This window comes from Oppia nitens, unplaced genomic scaffold (genome assembly GCF_028296485.1).
Source record: "Oppia nitens isolate AA-2021 unplaced genomic scaffold, nextdenovo-longstitch-racon4-pilon3 scaffold32_pilon_pilon_pilon, whole genome shotgun sequence".
NCBI classification, from domain to species: Eukaryota; Metazoa; Arthropoda; class Arachnida; order Sarcoptiformes; family Oppiidae; genus Oppia; species Oppia nitens.
In genome coordinates, this window is record NW_026533213.1 from 789,476 (window position 1) to 807,541 (window position 18,066).

Here is an 18,066-nt window from a genome sequence, read left to right on the forward strand (position 1 = left end):
TTAAAAAATTTTGTAATAAACACTATGATATAACACTAATTTTTCAATTTAATATTAAAAAATCACATTCAGGATATACCTGTATATATAAAAAGTTTTTATTAAAAAAACTATTATTATTCAAAAACATTTTAAGTAATAGAAAACTTTAATTTTTTAATATTTAGTAATTAACTAAATTATAATAATGTCGATTGTTGTTAGACTGACCCTGATTGTTGTTGTCATACAATGTGTTTATATGGATGATAGGAAATTATGCGGTGGTATATATGGCGATAACTGTCCCCAGGGAACGGTATGTAACAAATGTCCCTGCTATGTTGGTTTCTGTATTATACCAGATAAATGCGGTAAAGTGGGCGCAAAATGCGATAGTCGTGGCGATTGTTGCGTAGGATTGTCGTGTGATGTATACAAACCACGTGCCAACACGTGCCAGAAATCCCTGTGCCCTCCTGGCGTGTGCTAATGTTTGAAAATGATATTGTTGCTTTTTAGTACAAAAGAATGTTTTTTTAAATTGTTTTTTTTTAAATTATTTACTAAACTATTTATATATTGTATGCTAAATATTTATTTTTTTTGTATAAAAATTAATAAAAATAATAATAATGAGATTATTATTTTGTTATTTTATTTTCTAAAATAAACTTATAAAACAAATTTTTAACTTATTTAATTGTTATATTAAATAAATATTATTTACTTATCTATTTATATATATATATATATCTCTATTGTAACATGAAATTTACAATTAAATACATACAGATTAACTGAAAATTTAATAAATTATTATTAAAATTAACAATTATTTTTCTTAGACTATTCAATATTTAAATAAATTTTATAAAAATAATTACATTACAATGCATATTTTTCTAAGTTTAAACTTTGATTGATTAGTAAATTATTCAATTATTTTTAAAAGTCATTATAAAAACTAACAATTTGCTTATTTGAATTTAGATTTTCAATTAATACTTATAATAATAATACAAATAATTATAATAAGATATCGTATATAATAATTTAGAAAAAATAATAAACTTTTTTTTTGCTAACTATCAATATTTTTTAAAACACTATGAGTTTTAAGTTATTTATTTGTATTATTTTATTTACAAAAATTTTTATTGCTTTCCATAACGTAATGGCCGGTTGTGTGGGCAAAAAATGCGGTGGTGTTGATAAGCTACCGTGTTGTACGGGTCACGACTGTACTACCTATTGTCCTCATTGTATGTACGGTCAGTGCGCTTCGTTGGCCACATGCGGCCAATTGAATGCCGACTGCAATCAAATGGGCGACTGCTGTCCGGGACTTATGTGTGGCTATAACTCACATAAATGCGAGAAAAATATCTATAATTGTATGTTTTGCGGTATCGGTAGAAAAATTTTGTAATATTTGTAAATATTTAGGACATTATGTATATTTTAAAAATGTTTTAAAAACTACTATCTTAATAATAATGTTGAAAATGTTATATTTATTTTTTATATATATAAATATTTTATTAACAAAAATAAAATTAATTACTGTATTTATCTTAATTGATATTTATATAAAAAATAATACTAATAGGATTTAATTTTACTTTAATGCATAAAACACTAAACATTATCTTTTTTAAAAAAATAAAATATAAACGATAAGATACTGTATTATTATTACTGTATTAGATATTGAAAAAAATTAGCTATAAATTAAAAAATAACTAACAATTTCACAAAATCTTATTATTTAATTGAAAATATTAGTTAATTAATTTATTTATGAAATAAAAATGATAACTTTAAATAATTTACGAAAATTATGGTTATTATTGATAATTATCCAAATAATTAACAATTATTATGGCTTATCGTTGTCCATAAGTCCTGATTGTAAAAACTATTTGCAACCAAAAGGTTCAGATAGTTTTGCCTGTGTCTGTACGGAACGGGAGCCGTGCGCTAAAATTGTGTCACCAGTTAGGACAGCACCGGGTATTGTCAGCAAATGGCAATCGGGCAGAGATGGCGCCCGACTGCGCAAACAGACCATGAAGTTTGGTCAGCCAATGGATCGTAACATCAATGGTACGGCTGAACCGGTAGTCGAGTTGTATGTCAAAGTAAATCGAGAGATCCGTTATCAACAGATATTTGGTTTTGGCGGCGCTTTTACCGACTCGACCGGTATTAATGTACGCAAAGCGGGTGAGAAATTAGGTGACCAGATATTACGGGACTATTTCAGTTCTGGTGGTCTCGAGTATAATGTCGGCCGTATTCCTATCGGCGGCTCTGACTTTAGTTCGCGGGCCTATTCGCTGGACGACAGCAATGAGGACAGAGGCTTAAGGAACTGGAGTCTGGCTGAGGAGGATCTCCAGTACAAAGTAAAGTGTATTTAAACCTAAAATTAAAATGTTTTTTTGTGTTATCTAGAATATTATCATTTATTTTACAACAACAAAAAATAGATACCTATTATACAAAAAGCCAAACAACTGGCCACTCATGACATCCGTTTGTTTGGCAGTCCGTGGTCGGCACCCAAATGGATGAAAACCAACAATGAACTTATACACGGCGGCAGTATTAAGGGACCGGTAGGCAGCGATTATTGGCAAATATGGGCCAAATATTTTGTTAAGTAAGTGGGTTTATGTAAATAAAATGATATACAATTTTAAAATTAAGTTAATAGTTATTGTAATATAATTTTTAGAATTTTTAGAATTAATTAAAATTTTCTATTATTACCAATAATTTGTGTGTGTTTTTCATATTAAATAATATATTAATAAATATTATCTATTATTTTATACATAAAATTTTAAAAATATCATCAATTTTTTGTTTGTAAATTTTATAGATATTTGGATGCATATAAAGCGCATAACATTAGCCACTGGGGTATAACCATACAAAACGAGCCGCAGGCCAACCAAAAATTCAATTCAATGTTGTATACGCCGGAACAGATGCGCGATTTTCTGGCCAAAACATTAGGTCCCGAACTGGACGGCAGTGGTTACGGTCCCGATAAACTGTCGGTCATGATATGGGATCATAATCTAGATTACGTACAACAATGGGTACGGACTATATTTGCCGATCCGGTGGCTTCGCGTTACGCGGCCGGCACTGCCGTTCACTGGTACTCGCATTCGCCGCACGAACTGCTGGACGAACCGCATCGCTTACATCCGGATAAGTTTATTTTGGCCACCGAGGCCTGTGTCGGTGGTGTACCAACTGTTGGCGCCTGGAGTCTAGCGGAACGTTATGCCGAGGATATACTGGGTGTAAGTTTTTATTATCATTATTATTATTAGTATTATTAAACATTAGAAATTATTATTTTTTAAAGATAGTAATAACAGTTTTTTTTGATGATAAGTAGTACTTATTAAGTTCAGTATAATTTGTAAAATAATTTATTAACTTTTAACACATTATTGTATATTATTTAAAAATTAATTAATAATTTATTTGTTGATTAAAAATTTTGTAAAAATTAAAAACTAACAAAGTTTATCATGCAAATTTTTTATTTTTTTAGGATTTATTGCATCATGTAGTTGGTTGGACCGATTGGAACATGGTACTGGACAACCATGGTGGACCATCATGGGTAGAAAATTGGCTCAACGCACCCATCATATTCAACCAGGACAAACATGAATACTATAGATTACCCCATTACTATGCTCTGGCACATTTTAGTAAATTTCTATCACCCGGATCAGTTAGAATAGACTCACAAATTATGTCGAAACGTGTAGATACCGGTAGTAGTAGTAAAGTATCGGTCGGTGCTTTCCGGACACCCGATAATTCTACAGTTGTTATTGTTGTCAATAATGACAACTCGACCGTACAGTTGACTATCGATGATCCGACCCGAGTCGGCAAACTGATGGCAAAATGCGAACCAAAATCAATTGAAACTTATGTCTATTATGATTAACAAAAATTAAAATAAAAATAAATTTACAATAGATTACTATAAAAAAAATTAATTAAAAATTTTCTTAAAATAATTATTGTATTTAATTTGTTGTTCTTGTTGTTGCTATACTATACTAATCAATGTTTATCTTATTATTAATGTATACAAACATAACTTATAATATTTAAATTTTATAATTACTTTAATATAAATATTTTATTTTTATCAAAAGTAAACATATTTTTCCTGCCGACTTTTTAAGCTAATTTTATCTAAATTTTTGTTTATAATAAACTATATATATATTTATTTTATTAAATATTTACAGTTTTTAAGAAAATATTAATTTGAAATTATATAATGTTTAATTATAATTGTAATTATTAATAAAATTTTATAATATAAAATTTTAATTTTATTTATTTATAATTATTTAAAATTCAATATTTTTAATAACTACTAAAAAAATATTTATTAATTTATAGCAATTAAATCATATTTATTATTTGAAAAAAAACAAATTAAATTACTATTTAATATTTAATTATATATTTATAAATTGTTTTAATATTAATATTTTTTAAATCTTTTATGATTTCAATAATTACAAAATTACTATATATATAATTTAACTTAAGAAACTATTAATTATTATACATATACTTAAGTTTATACTAATAATAGCAATAACATTAGTTGGCAAATTTTGGCAACAAATAATAATATTTATATTATACCTGTATATAAACTTTATAACTTAGTAACATTTGATTAATATTTATCTAACATTTTGATGCTTATGTGATTAATTTATATAGTTATTTAAAAAAACATAACTTATAAGTTATAACATGGTGTTTAAGTTTATTATAGTAATGCTAATTTTGAATCAATATTTTTGTAATATACAGGCAAACAATAGTAATGGTGGTACGGGAGCTATATGTCTGGATAGACCCAGACGTATACCATGTGCCCAGGGCTATGAATGCAACGCGTGTCCATGTTATAAAGGCAAATGTGTAGAATCGAGCACGTGCGCACGTGCTAATGCTGTATGTAGTAACGTGAAGCCATGTTGTGCACGTTACACGTGCGATGAACACCTTAAAACATGCCAACCTAAACCATGTCCTAAAATTGGATGTAATATTTTGACTGGATAGTTTTTTTAATTATTTGTTATAAACATTATTATTATTATTATTATTATTATTATTATTATTTTATTTTATTATTTAAATTATTTTTATTTGTTATTAAAACATATCTAGTATTTATACAAAAAAATGTTAAACTATGTTATTCTGTATTAATCTAATAAAATTAATTTTTATTGGTCTAAAATAAAAATTTAAAAAAAATCTCTAATTATTTAGATAACAAATAAAAATTCTTTTAAAATACATTACATATAATAAATTTTATAAAAATATATTTATATAAATAACTTATATAAACATGTTTACAACTTTTTTTATATAAATATATTACTTAAATAATAATCATATTAAATGTTAATTATATTATTATATAACTATTTAATTGTTTATAGTAATGAAAACAAAAAATATGTTGACACTAAGTTTCTATACATATAAAGCATTGAGTTTTAATATTTTATAGCAATTTTTTTTGTTATTTATTAGTCTGTGTACTAATGCAATTGACATATTAAATATTATTTTTTTTAAAGTATAAATATGCAGACAATAATAATAAAAATGATATATTTTATATAAAAAATTAAGTCAATAACATAAATATTACAATTAATTAAATATGAATACATATTGTGAAACAAATATTGTGTTTACTAAAAAACTTAGTAAATTGTTTTTTTAGATATATAAATAATAATGATTAATTATAAATTGTTGTAATTTTAATAATATTTGATAAACTAATAAACATTTATAGTAAAAATATTTCAATTATAAATTATTAATTAATATATTTGTAATTTACTAATAAAAAATAAATCTTTTTTGTTTGTTTGTTAGGTGAGTGAGAAACATATACAGTATTTCCTAATATATAATATAATCAATAAACAAAAATTGCAGAAAAATATTTTATTAAAAATATATTAATATAATTATCTAATTTATCAAATATTGTTAAACAATTACATTGGTTCTTAGATTTTAACAAATAATTTATTTATTAATTAATGTTTGAAAATCTTAAAGTTTTATAAATATCATTACAATGCATAAAATATAATTAAAAAAAACATTAAATTGCATAGCTCACTTTTTTTTGCTATAAAATATAAAAGTGATAATTGTTTTTTACAGTATTTAAAAAAATATAATAGTTATATAAATTGTTGAGTTTTAGTATTTAAAACTGTTTAACTTCAATTTCAATAGAAATTAACTATTGATTTAGTATTTTTGTTACAAACAAAATTTATCATGGTCAATATCAAGTTGCTAATATGTATGCTTATTTTGAATCAATGTTTATTTAGTATCCAGGATGCTATTTCTGGTGGTGGTGCCGGTGCTACTTGTATGGACACACCTAAGCTGATAGCGTGTGCGAAAGGTTACAAGTGCAACGCCTGTCCCTGCTATAAGGGCACGTGTGTCAGTACAAGCACGTGCATTTCACGTTTGAATGTACCATGTAGCGATGCTAAACCATGTTGCGCTGATTTATTGTGCAACAAACAGTCCAAAACATGTACATTGAAAGCTTGTCCCCTAATTGGATGTTAAACTAATAACTAATTGATTAATATAAATATATATATATATATATAATAGTATTACTAGTAATATAATAATTAATTTTTGTAATTTTTATTATGTATTTTTGTTGTTGTTGTTAATTGTTATTAAAGATAAAATAAACATTTCATATTATAAAATTAAATGTTGTTTTAATTAATATTATCAAAATAAATGCTTGCTCATATTTTTTATTTAAACAAAAAAACTTTTAGAGTTAAATTTATGTATAAAATAATCATATTAAAATTAAAATAATAACTTATTATTTTTATATTAAATAAATAATAAGTAAAAATTATTATTAATCATTTATAAGTAAAAATTGTTTTTAAATATTTTTATCAAAAATAATAAATACTTTATATTTTACTGAACCAAATATAATAAAAACTTATTGTTTGTCTGATATGACAAAATAATCTATTTTTACAAATATTTTGTAATACAATTATCTATTATTGTTATAACAATAATAATATTCTTTAAAAATGTTTAAATTAATGTATAAAAAAAATTATTAATAGATTTTGATAAAACATAAAAATTTAAAATAAGTTTAACAAAATTAAAACATTAATATCATTATTGTATCTTAATAAATTGTTAAGTTTTAATGATTTTCAGTAGCTTAACATTATTTTTTTATAAAAATTATTTTACATTATAATAAATAAATTTTTTAAATATAAGTTATTAGACATATGACAGGTTTATAACAGATTTTATAAAAATAAAAATAATAAGCTAATAATAAGTTATTATTATTATTTTAGATACATTATTTTCAATTATATTGTATTATTTTATTTTTATTTAAAATGTTTACTGTTGTAGTAATTTTGTTATGTTTAAATTAAACTTATTTATGCAACATTAAATTTATGTTGTTTATTTAATATATAATTTATTAATTTATAGTAAATGTACATCATAAATTATCAACGTCATTTAATTTATACATGTACTTGACAATTTAGTATTACTAAAAATGTGTAGTAAAGTATAAAAACATAAACTAATATAGTAAACTATTATATTATGAAAAACACATTGTTAAACATACAATAGTATAGATAGCTATTAATAAAAATATATTTATATTAGAAAAAAATAAAAATTATTAATTATAATTATTTTTTTTATTATCAAACAATAATGATAGTTAAACTTATCATATTTATAGTACTACTACTGGTCAACTATTATGCTAATTGTATCGGTAATGATAATGGTTGTAATGGCCAACCATGTACTGGAAAGTTAGCTGAAAACTGTTGTCCCGGCTATAGTTGTAACGCATGTCCATGCCTGGACGGCACGTGCGTACGTGGCATTTCGTTTGTTAATGCTAAAAGATTGTGTCCTGCTATCTATTGCGAAGCTCCAAGCCAATCCAAATAATTGATAAATGTACACTGTACAATTTTTAAAGTTAAAATATTAATTTTTAATAAAAAAAAGTTTGTTTTTTGAATAGCTAAAATAAATATAATTATTTAAAAAAATATTGATATATTACTTAAAAAAAATGTAATTTTTTATTAATAAATAAACTAAAATATATAAATTTGTCAAATATTCTTGTTAATTTAAATTTATAAAATAAAGTGTTTATTAAAAATATATTTAAATGAACCATTTTATAATATTATAAATAAAATGTATATAAATAATTTCGATATATATATTTATTTTTAATTTACTTAAATAACTATACTCTGTAGTAAACAGTACTAGGTAAATTTAATAACAGATTTTTATAATTAATATTATTTTACCTGTACACTACCTGTACATTATAAACTATTGTTACAAATAATTATGTTTTTATTATTATTATATTGAATTTGATATTACAAAATTTCTGTATAATAAAAACTAGCTTACTCACTTTTTGTGTTGTAATTAATCAATCTAGCATTTAGTTTTAACATTTCTAATTAAAATATATAAATTATATAATTTTTACTAACTTTTGTTTTTTAATTTTTAAAATTTTAATCATTTGTTTATAACTATAAAACTTAGTAGATATTACTTTTATTATTAATAAATAAAAAAATCATTTATAATAAAACAAAAAGTGTTTACTAAATTTTCAAAATCAATTTTATTGAAAATCATTACATTGCATAAAATACTATTATTGGTAAAAAAAAACTAATAAAAATTTATAGATTAATATATTATTATAATATTATAATACATTATTAGTAAAATAATAATATAAAAAAAAATTAAATTGATAAAATATTTATTTTTTGTATTTAAGCAGCCAATAATTTAAGTACAACTATTAAGATAAACAAAAATTAAAAAAAAACAAAAATTAATAAAACATTAAAATGAAAATAAATACTATACTATTAGTATCATTATTACTAATAATTGTCTACAAAGTCTATAGTGTCCATTTGGCCGGTTGTGCGGGTGAACCGTGTGGTGGACTCGAGCGTAAGGGTTGCTGTACGGGTCATATGTGTAACAATGTGTGTTCATGTACTTTGGGTACGTGCGTTGCATTGAACACGTGCGGTCTGTTGAATGCAGCATGCACAAAATCTACTGATTGTTGTCCAAAATTATATTGTAATACACGTGCAACAATGCACACGTGTCGATTACTCCCAATTCCGACTAATTGTCCATGTTAATTCAAAAAAATTTTTAAACTATAATATAAATATAAAATAACTAATTACTAATATTTTAATTTTTTATATTATTTTTTTTTATTAATCAAACATTTATTTGTTTATTTTCTATTTTAATAAATGTTAATAAAGTAAATAATTTATGTATACATTGTTATTAATTAATATAATATAATATGCAATAAATATATTTTATAAAAATATATTAAGAAAATTATAATTTTTAAAAATGAGTACTTATTTATTACATTAATTAAATAAAAAATTTGATTTATATATATATATATATAATTAATAATATATATCTATAAGTAAGTTATAAGTAATACATTTTCTAACATTTTACTTTAAGATATTTAATATCTATATATATTTTATATTATTGAAAAATTAATATTTTGATTGTTTTAGACAAACATTTATACATTAATAGATTATTTATTATTGTTTCAACATCAATTTTTGTAAAAAAAAACAATCATTACATTGCAACAAATACTTTTTAAAAAATAATTTATTTTACTAACACAAAAATTATACCTGTATAAATAAATAAATATAGGTAGCTAAAATTGTTTAGTTTACAATCAGCATTATTGCAAAAACTTAACATTTTTTTAATCAAAATCAGATATAGTTGAAAAAATTAAATAATAAAATTTAAAAAAATGATATTGATTAAATTATTGTTAGCATCAATACTAATAGGGATATACTGTATCTATAGTGTCCAGTTGTTGTTGTTGTTGACCAGTAGTTGCGGAGGCAATCAATGTGGTGGTGAACCGGGAGGTAAGGGATGTTGCGATGGTTATGTATGTAACATAGTGTGTCCATGTTTTGTTGGTACGTGCGTTTCGTTGACAAAGTGCCAGGGATTTAACCAAACGTGTTCATTACCTGATGATTGTTGTCATGGATATCATTGTAGTGGACGACGTGATGAGGATCGCCGGTGTCAGAGAAATCCGTTTAGTTGTCCAGTGTTTTTGTGTAACAAGAATTGAATAAAATTTATTTTATTTTTTAAATTTTATAGTTTTTATATTATTATAAATTAATGTTAACAAACAATATTGTACTTTACATCAACAGTAAACTTATTATTTATATTAATTTCAATGTATATTGTAGCACGGGCTACGGTTAGTGGTCAAAGTGCGGGCGTTAGCGTGCGGGCGGTTCGGGTGGACAGGTTGCTGTCCAAAAAAAAAACAAGAGATTATGTCTCAAATACTTTTATTTAATTATAAGTAAAAGTGTGGGAATGACATACGTTCCCACAGCTCACCCTTATATATATGGGTCAGTTTATGACCCATTAAAAAGGGTGAGATATGGCACTAATTAGCGCCTGTGTCGGCACTCAGAAGAGGTGTCGGCACAGCGTTTGGTGTTCCTGGAACTGCCAAAGTTCTCAGGACACCTCACTCCCCCGGCGTTGTCGGTTTCGACCCGAGGGTGAAAAAGCTGGGACGAGTGAGCGGTAGCCTCGTAGCCGGGATTGTCTGCCAACGAAATACGGTAAGTCTCAGGACCGAGACGACGGCGAATAACGTATGGGCCAGTATTCGCCGGCGATAGTTTATGGCGGCTTGGGTGGTTACTGGCCAAACGACGGACAACATAATCGCCATCAACAAAGTTGGAGGCGAGATGATGGGTGTCGTGTAGCCGCTTCCTAGCATGTTTTCTGGCGTCGGAGCGAACAACTGCCAATTGCCGCGCTTGATCCGGATTAGTCTGATCAGACAAAGTATCAGTTGGTTGACCAAACTGTAGATAACGCGGCGTAAATCCAGTTGCCGAATGAGGCGCCGTGTTGTAGTGGTCAACAACTGACGCTAAAAGTGTCGACCATTTGAGTCGCGGGTTGTCCACTGATGCCAGTCGCAACCCGCGGACTATAGTTCCGTTGGCCTTTTCGCAAAGCCCGTTGGCTTGCGGATGGTACGGCGATGTCATCACATGACGTATACCGCGGTCGTCGAGAAAACGGCGAAAAGCTTTGGCGGTCAAATTTGTGCCCCGATCGCTGACCAGTTGTTTCGGCCGACCGACGGAAGAGAAGAGCTGAGTCAACACATTGACCAGAGTCGCAGTGGAATTTTTGGGCGTCGCAAAGGCCCACACATAGCGCGAATGATTATCAACTATTAGTTGTATATATTTCGCGCGTGTGCGGCCAGCAGCGGTACCCATTACCACTGTATCGATGGACCACACCTCCATAGGGTATAGAGGGGTGGAAGGCGGCTGTAGCTGACCTAATATCAACGGTGCTACCACCGTCAACCATAGCGCTGATTCGCTGGTTGTTGACCATTGCGTGGACAAAGGTAGGTCTGATGACGTCTTGTTCGCCCGATATTGCCATTGTAATGGCCTCTATTTCGGTAGCTACAAGAGAGGTGCCGACATCAGCTGAATCGGCGTTTTTCGTAGACGTGTAGCCATTTCGTTTCCGTGGACACTCACGGTTCCAGTGCCACGACGTTTCACCGGCTTCGCTGCAGTGACGGCACGGAGTTGGTGACATATCTCGGCGGGAACGTTGGTTCGGCTTTTGGTTGGTCGTTGCAACCATCGCAACATTGCGGGAAGGCGCTGAACGCTGTGGCCAACTCGGTTTTGATGCCTGTTGTTGGCGGCGTATAGTGGCCTCTAACTGTAAGGCAATGGCCAGCCATCCAACTGCTGTTGTTGGATTGGCGCACAGAAGATATCCCCTGTAGCTGGTCGGCATACCTTCTGTTAGTTGGGCGACGACATCAACTTCCTTGAGGCTAACTCGCCGCAGAGACCGCATTTTGTCATCATAGTATGACTGTACCGTTTCTGTGGGCTTAAGCCTACGGAGTTGGGCCTCAACTAGTGGGTTAGTCACGGCCGGACCAAACCGTGCCATCAGGCGCTCCCTTACGTCTGGCCAGGAGAGCGACTCCATTGATGGCGCAATATCGGCGGCGAACCAGTTGAGAGCGTCGTCGATAAGATAGGCCATAAGGCTAAAGATGCGATCCGCATCTGACTTACCTCTGGTTACGACCGCAAAAAGGTTGAGCCAGAGATCAGCCCTGATCACCGTCTTATGGCCGCAAAACTTGGCTATAAGCTGCCGGCTGGAGCAGTTACTGGACGACGAAGAGGTCTTGTCGGCCAAGCTTTCCTGTGAGGCGGTGCTGGTGTTTTCGGTGGCCATGTTTAGGGCGGTGGTGCGTTTTCCGGATCGGAGGTGAATGGTTGGTGTTGTCGGGCAAGTTGTCGGAGTTAACTTCAATTACCAACTTAGGTAAAGGACGCGTGCTTTGAGTATCGCTTTGAGATGTGTCCCGTCTTTGATCTGCGAGTCGTCTATCGGTATGTCGTAGTCTTTTGAGGCGTTTGTCTTAGAGCTTGAATTGCAATACTTTTGAAGCGTTTCCGAAGATGACAACTATTTGTTGTCGTCTTTGATGGCCGCTTGTCTTTTGGTGGCTTTGGCTGGTTGTCTTTTGGCTTCTGGTCACTAGACTTCCGGCGATTCGGGTCACTGTTCTCTTTATCTGAGTCACTGTCCGAGCTGTGAGATTGTGGCCGAAATGGTTGCATATCACACGTGTTTTTAACACTAATCACGCGGCGGTGATCCTGCCGACTGCGCCAAAATGTAGCACTGGCTACGGTTAGTGGTCAAAGTGCGGGCGTTAGCGTGCGGGCGGTTCGGGTGGACAGGTTGCTGTCCAAAAAAAACAAGAGATTATGTCTCAAATACTTTTATTTAATTATAAGTAAAAGTGTGGGAATGACATACGTTCCCACAGCTCACCCTTATATATGGGTCAGTTTATGACCCATTAAAAAGGGTGAGATATGGCACTAATTAGCGCCTGTGTCGGCACTCTCAGAAGAGGTGTCGGCACAGCGTTTGGTGTTCCTGGAACTGCCAAAGTTCTCAGGACACCTCAATATTATTTATTTTTTTAAATTAGAAAATATCTATATTTTACAAATAATATATTAAATATATTGTGTAACCAATATATTGTTTGTTAAATAAATAAAATAAATTATATTATTTATTATAGTTTCAAAATTAATTTCATAGAAAATCGTTACTTAGCATAATGACTATATATATTTTTTAAAAATTATTTCATTTACATTAAAAAATATTATTTAATAATAATAATAATTGCATTTATAAAGTTATAAAAATTGTTGAATATTATTCTAGTAGTTAGTAATACACTAATCAATTAAGTTTGTTTAACTATATTAAAAAATAAAACAAATAAATTAAAAATTTGTTTCATATCAATAATATGATGTCATTATTTTTATTAGTATTGACGCTAATAATGTTTAGCTGTATGTCTACTGGTGTCCAATTGGTCGATGCAGTTGGTGATGGTGGCGGTTGTGGTGGCCAGTCGTGTTGTCGCCAGGCCAGTTGTCGCCAGGCCAAATTTCAGCGAAAAAGCTGTTGTCCAGGCTATATGTGCAACAATCTATGTCCAATTGATGAGGGTATCTGTGTTTCGTTAAGTAAGTGTAGTTTTACACCAAACAATGATCCAAAATGTAAAAAATCCAATGAATGTTGTCGTGGCTATATTTGTGGTAATCAAGGCAAGTGTCAACCAATTAGACGGGTTGTTTGTCCGATAACTCCTTGAATGGGTCTTAATTAATTAATAAATAAATAAATAAATAAATAAATCAAATTTAATTATTATTAAAAATTTAAATAAAACATTTTACATGTTATATATATATATATATATATATAATTTTTATTTGCTATTATTAATGTTTTATTGACAATAAAAATTAATTATTTTATTATTTGACTTATTTGGATACTAATAATAAATGTTTTTTTTCTAAACAATTATAGTTTGTTTTTAATTATTTTTTTTCTCAGTAAACATTGACATAAATCAATACAGAATTAAATAATATTTAGATATATTTTTGTTGTTGACTTAACTATAAAAGCATAAAAATTATTATTAAATAATTTTTATTATAATATTAATAAATTGTAAAAAAATATGTAATAATAATTTAATTTATTAAAATATTTACTATAATATTTCAATATGATTTGTACTACTATTACTACTACTACTTATAATAATAATAATGTAAAATTGTTTTTTTTCAACAAGATAGATTGCAATAAAAAAAATATCAACAACAAAAATCAGATTTAGTAAATTTATTACAATATAACATGACTTGGTGAATTAAAATAAAAGTTATTTAATGTATAAAAAACAGCATATAGTTACAAATTATTTTACTTTTAGTTCATTGTATTTTTATTATTATATTAATACTATACAACTAAACAACAATATTATTAAATAAAAATAATTGTATAAAAAATATGATACAAAAACTATTTGTTTGTTTGTTTTTGATTTTCTGTTACACTATTTATTTGATTGAAGCAAATCAATTGTATATTCAATGTGGTGGTCCGGAAAACATCCAGTGCCCTGGTAGACTACAATGCTATGGGTGCTATTTGAAGTGTCTGTACGGTTCATGTGGACAACCGGGACTTGATATTAAATATTCATGTCTAACACCTGCACCGTGTTAATTATGTGTTTTTTTTGTAACTATTATATAATAAAAATAATATAAATTTATATCTAAAATAATTTTATTTAATTTAGCAACAAAAAAACAAGTTATAATGTATTATTAAAATGTTATGTAAGTTAAATTAACAACAAAAATAAAGTAAATATTTAAGTATTCATTTTTAGAGAGAATCAAAATATGGGGTTTAAATTTACTAAAAAATGTATTTAATTTATTTTTATAATATTATCATATAATATATATATATATATATATATGTTTCATAATATAATTAATTTCATTTATAATTACATAATGTTTGAATTAATCTTAAGTCGTTTTTTCAAAACATTTTATTTAAATATTTATAATAACTTAATATTTTTTTAAAATCAATGTTATATAAATTTTAAAAAATATAAATTTTTGTAAAAATAATTGATATACAGTATATAAATTGAAATATATGTTTATTTTAAAAATATGTGTCACATATATTGTATGTCTTTATTAATTATTAATTTAATTAAAAATTTAATTAGAAATAATAAAATATATCTATTAAAATCACATTAAAAATATAATACTACGTGGAAGTTAACATAACTAACAAAAATTTATAATACAAACTTTCAAATTTATACAGTAAACTGTATTAAAAAAATAATTATTTCTAAAATTCATCATGGTCGTATTATTTAAATTGATTGTGTTTTTTAATTTTCAATCAATGTTTGTTGACTATCCAGAACTCAATCAATAGTGCTGTTAATGTTGGTGGAGGTGGTGGTGGTGCCGGTGCTAAATGTATTGGTGGATTCAATAGCCGTGAAAAATGTGCCCCTGGCTACGAATGTGAAGCGTGTGAATGCTATTCAGGCAAATGTGTCAATTCAAGCACGTGCGGACAATTGAATCAAGCGTGCAATTATGATAAACCATGTTGTGGTAGTTATAGTTGCAACAGTCAACTCAAAACATGTGGAATGAAAGGATGTCCAATGATTGCCTGTTTAGGAATAGACTTTGTCAAAGACGTTGTATCTCCTGGTTTTTTTAGTGGTGTTGGTAGTGGTGCTGGTAGTGGTGTTGGTAGTGGTGCTGGTAGTGGTGCTGGTAGTGGTGTTGGTAGTGGTGCTGGAAGTGGTGCTGGTAGTGGAGCTCGTAGTGGTGCTGATAGTGATGCTGATGATAGTGGTGACGATAGTGATGACGATAGTGGTGATGATAGTGGTGCTGTAGCTGCTGCTGTTGTAGCTGATGGTGCTGGTAGTGGTGCTGTAGCTGCTGCTGGTGGTGTTGCCGGTGCTAGATGTGTTAAACGACCAAGAAGCACTGAAAAATGTGCACCAGGCTACGAGTGTGACGCGTGTAATTGCTATTCAGGTAAATGTGTCAATTCAAGCACGTGCGGACGTTTCAATGAAACAAGCAATGATGATGATAAGCCATGTTGTGCCAGCTATAGTTGCGACAGTAAAAGCAAAACATGTGGACTTAAAGGATGTTCATATGTTGGATGTTTTTAGTTGCAAAAATTTTATTTATAAAAAATATATAATTTAATATATTTTTTTATTTGTATCATTTAAATATTTCGATTTAAATAAATTTTTTTTAGAATTAATAGATAATACAAAAAATTATAAATATAAGGTTTTTAAATCAAATTATTTTATTAATGATCATATTAAAAATAATAATTATAATTATAATAAAAAGTTATTTAATAATTAAGAATATTTTTGATATTAAAAAATTTTGTAAGTTTTCAATTAATGTTTAATATTGTATTTTTAAAAAAAAATTTCGCTTTTAAAAATTTTTTAAAGTTTATACTTATAATAGCAAACAAAAAATAAATAAAATAAAACTTTAGTTGTCAAACATTTACAATAATAACAAAATTTTTATAGTAATTATTATTTTCATTTTAATAAATAACAATTTTCACGAATTCCTGAAAGGAATACGTATATGCATTCTGTAAGTCTGTCTGTCTGTCTGTCTGTCCCACGAGGACATAGGTTCGAATCCACTATCCGCTACAAATTTTTTTTTGAATTTTTTTTTGAATTTTTTTTTTGAATTTTTTTTGAATTTTTTTGAATATTGATTTTTTATTTTTTTCGTTTTTAAGTTTATTTTTAAGGAAAATAGTAGTTTATTTTGTAATACTGAATCATTTGATACCCCACATGACTATAGTTGTTTATTTTGTCATACTAAATCGTTTGATACCCTACATAACTATAGTTGATTTTATTTTATCATACTGAATTTAATTTTTAATTATTATTAGGAATTCGTGTGGAAATGCTTTCTAGCATTCTCAACTGGTTATAGATACTGTTAAAAAACGAAAAATTATAAAGTTATACATTTTTGTTGTTTAATTTAAAAATTGCCAAACTATTCAATTACTAAACAAAAAAGTCAACAATTTTGCTCATTTGTATAAATTGTTAGCCGATAGACTTGAGAAAGTGTTGGACAGTTTTAAAAAACCAGTTGAGAATGCTTTAAAATATTAACAATTTTAAAATATTAACAAATTATTAGTTTTAAATTAATTAATAGCTAATTACTGCTTATTGTTAAATTTTATTTTATTTTATTTTTAAAGATGATAACTAAAATAAGCTAAATTTATATAATATTATTGTTTATTAATATTTAATAGAAAGTCTGTATAGTTTCACAATGCAAACACATAGAAACAAATAAATAAAATAATAAAATAAAATTATTAACTAAACACTAAATATCTATTACAAAATATATTTTATTATAATATTAACACTTTATCAAATGATATGCTAATATATACTAGCAAATAATTTTAATTAATAATATCAAATATAAATTAGTTATTAATTATTTCATAACTAATAAAATTATATAACATTATTATTTTGGATTAATAAATATATTATTATTAAAATATGTGTTTTACTTATTAAAAATTATTCAATCAAAATTATATGATACATATTTTGTAGTATGATATATTATTAATTATTAATTTAAAGACATTGTTTAAAATATAATATATTATCAAAATTATTTTTATAACATTATCATGTAAAATATATATATATATAGCCTAATTTTCATAATATAATTAAGTTTATTTTAATTACAT

At 27.3% G+C, this 18,066-nt stretch overlaps 2 protein-coding genes across 2 annotated transcripts; one reads left to right on the forward strand and one right to left on the reverse strand.

The window, feature by feature from the left end:
* Nucleotides 1-1,852: 1,852 nt before the first annotated feature.
* On the forward strand, nt 1,853-6,675 carry LOC128956732 (putative glucosylceramidase 3). Its single transcript, XM_054302445.1, has 6 exons — nt 1,853-2,390; nt 2,475-2,647; nt 2,870-3,302; nt 3,560-3,952; nt 4,861-5,004; nt 6,433-6,675. Exons 1-6 carry the CDS (start codon nt 2,052-2,054, stop codon nt 6,673-6,675), a joined length of 1,725 nt encoding a protein of 574 aa, XP_054158420.1. The 5' UTR covers nt 1,853-2,051.
* An 8,867-nt stretch (nt 6,676-15,542) lies between these two features.
* Nucleotides 15,543-17,374, reverse strand: LOC128956733 (cyclin-dependent kinase inhibitor 1C-like). Its single transcript, XM_054302446.1, has 2 exons — nt 17,351-17,374; nt 15,543-16,275 (listed from the first exon to the last, which is right to left on the reverse strand). Exons 1-2 carry the CDS (start codon nt 17,372-17,374, stop codon nt 15,889-15,891), a joined length of 411 nt encoding a protein of 136 aa, XP_054158421.1. The 3' UTR covers nt 15,543-15,888.
* Between the last annotated feature and the right edge of the window lie 692 nt (nt 17,375-18,066).

What these genes read in the sequence shown, in the direction of transcription:
- LOC128956732 (XM_054302445.1), top strand. Translation starts at nt 2,052, where the DNA reads ATGAAGTTTGGTCAGCCAATGGATCGTAACATCAATGGTACGGCTGAA. An exon ending in TGGGCCAAATATTTTGTTAA is followed by an intron (nt 2,648 to 2,869) that starts GTAAGTGGGTTT and finishes TAAATTTTATAG; the next exon opens with ATATTTGGATGCATATAAAG. An exon ending in CGTGCGCACGTGCTAATGCT is followed by an intron (nt 5,005 to 6,432) that starts GTATGTAGTAAC and finishes TTTAGTATCCAG; the next exon opens with GATGCTATTTCTGGTGGTGG.
- LOC128956733 (XM_054302446.1), bottom strand. Translation starts at nt 17,374, where the DNA reads ATGAGCAAAATTGTTGACTTTTTT. An exon ending in GCAAAATTGTTGACTTTTTT is followed by an intron (nt 16,276 to 17,350) that starts GTTTAGTAATTG and finishes TCACACTCGTAG; the next exon opens with CCTGGTGCACATTTTTCAGT.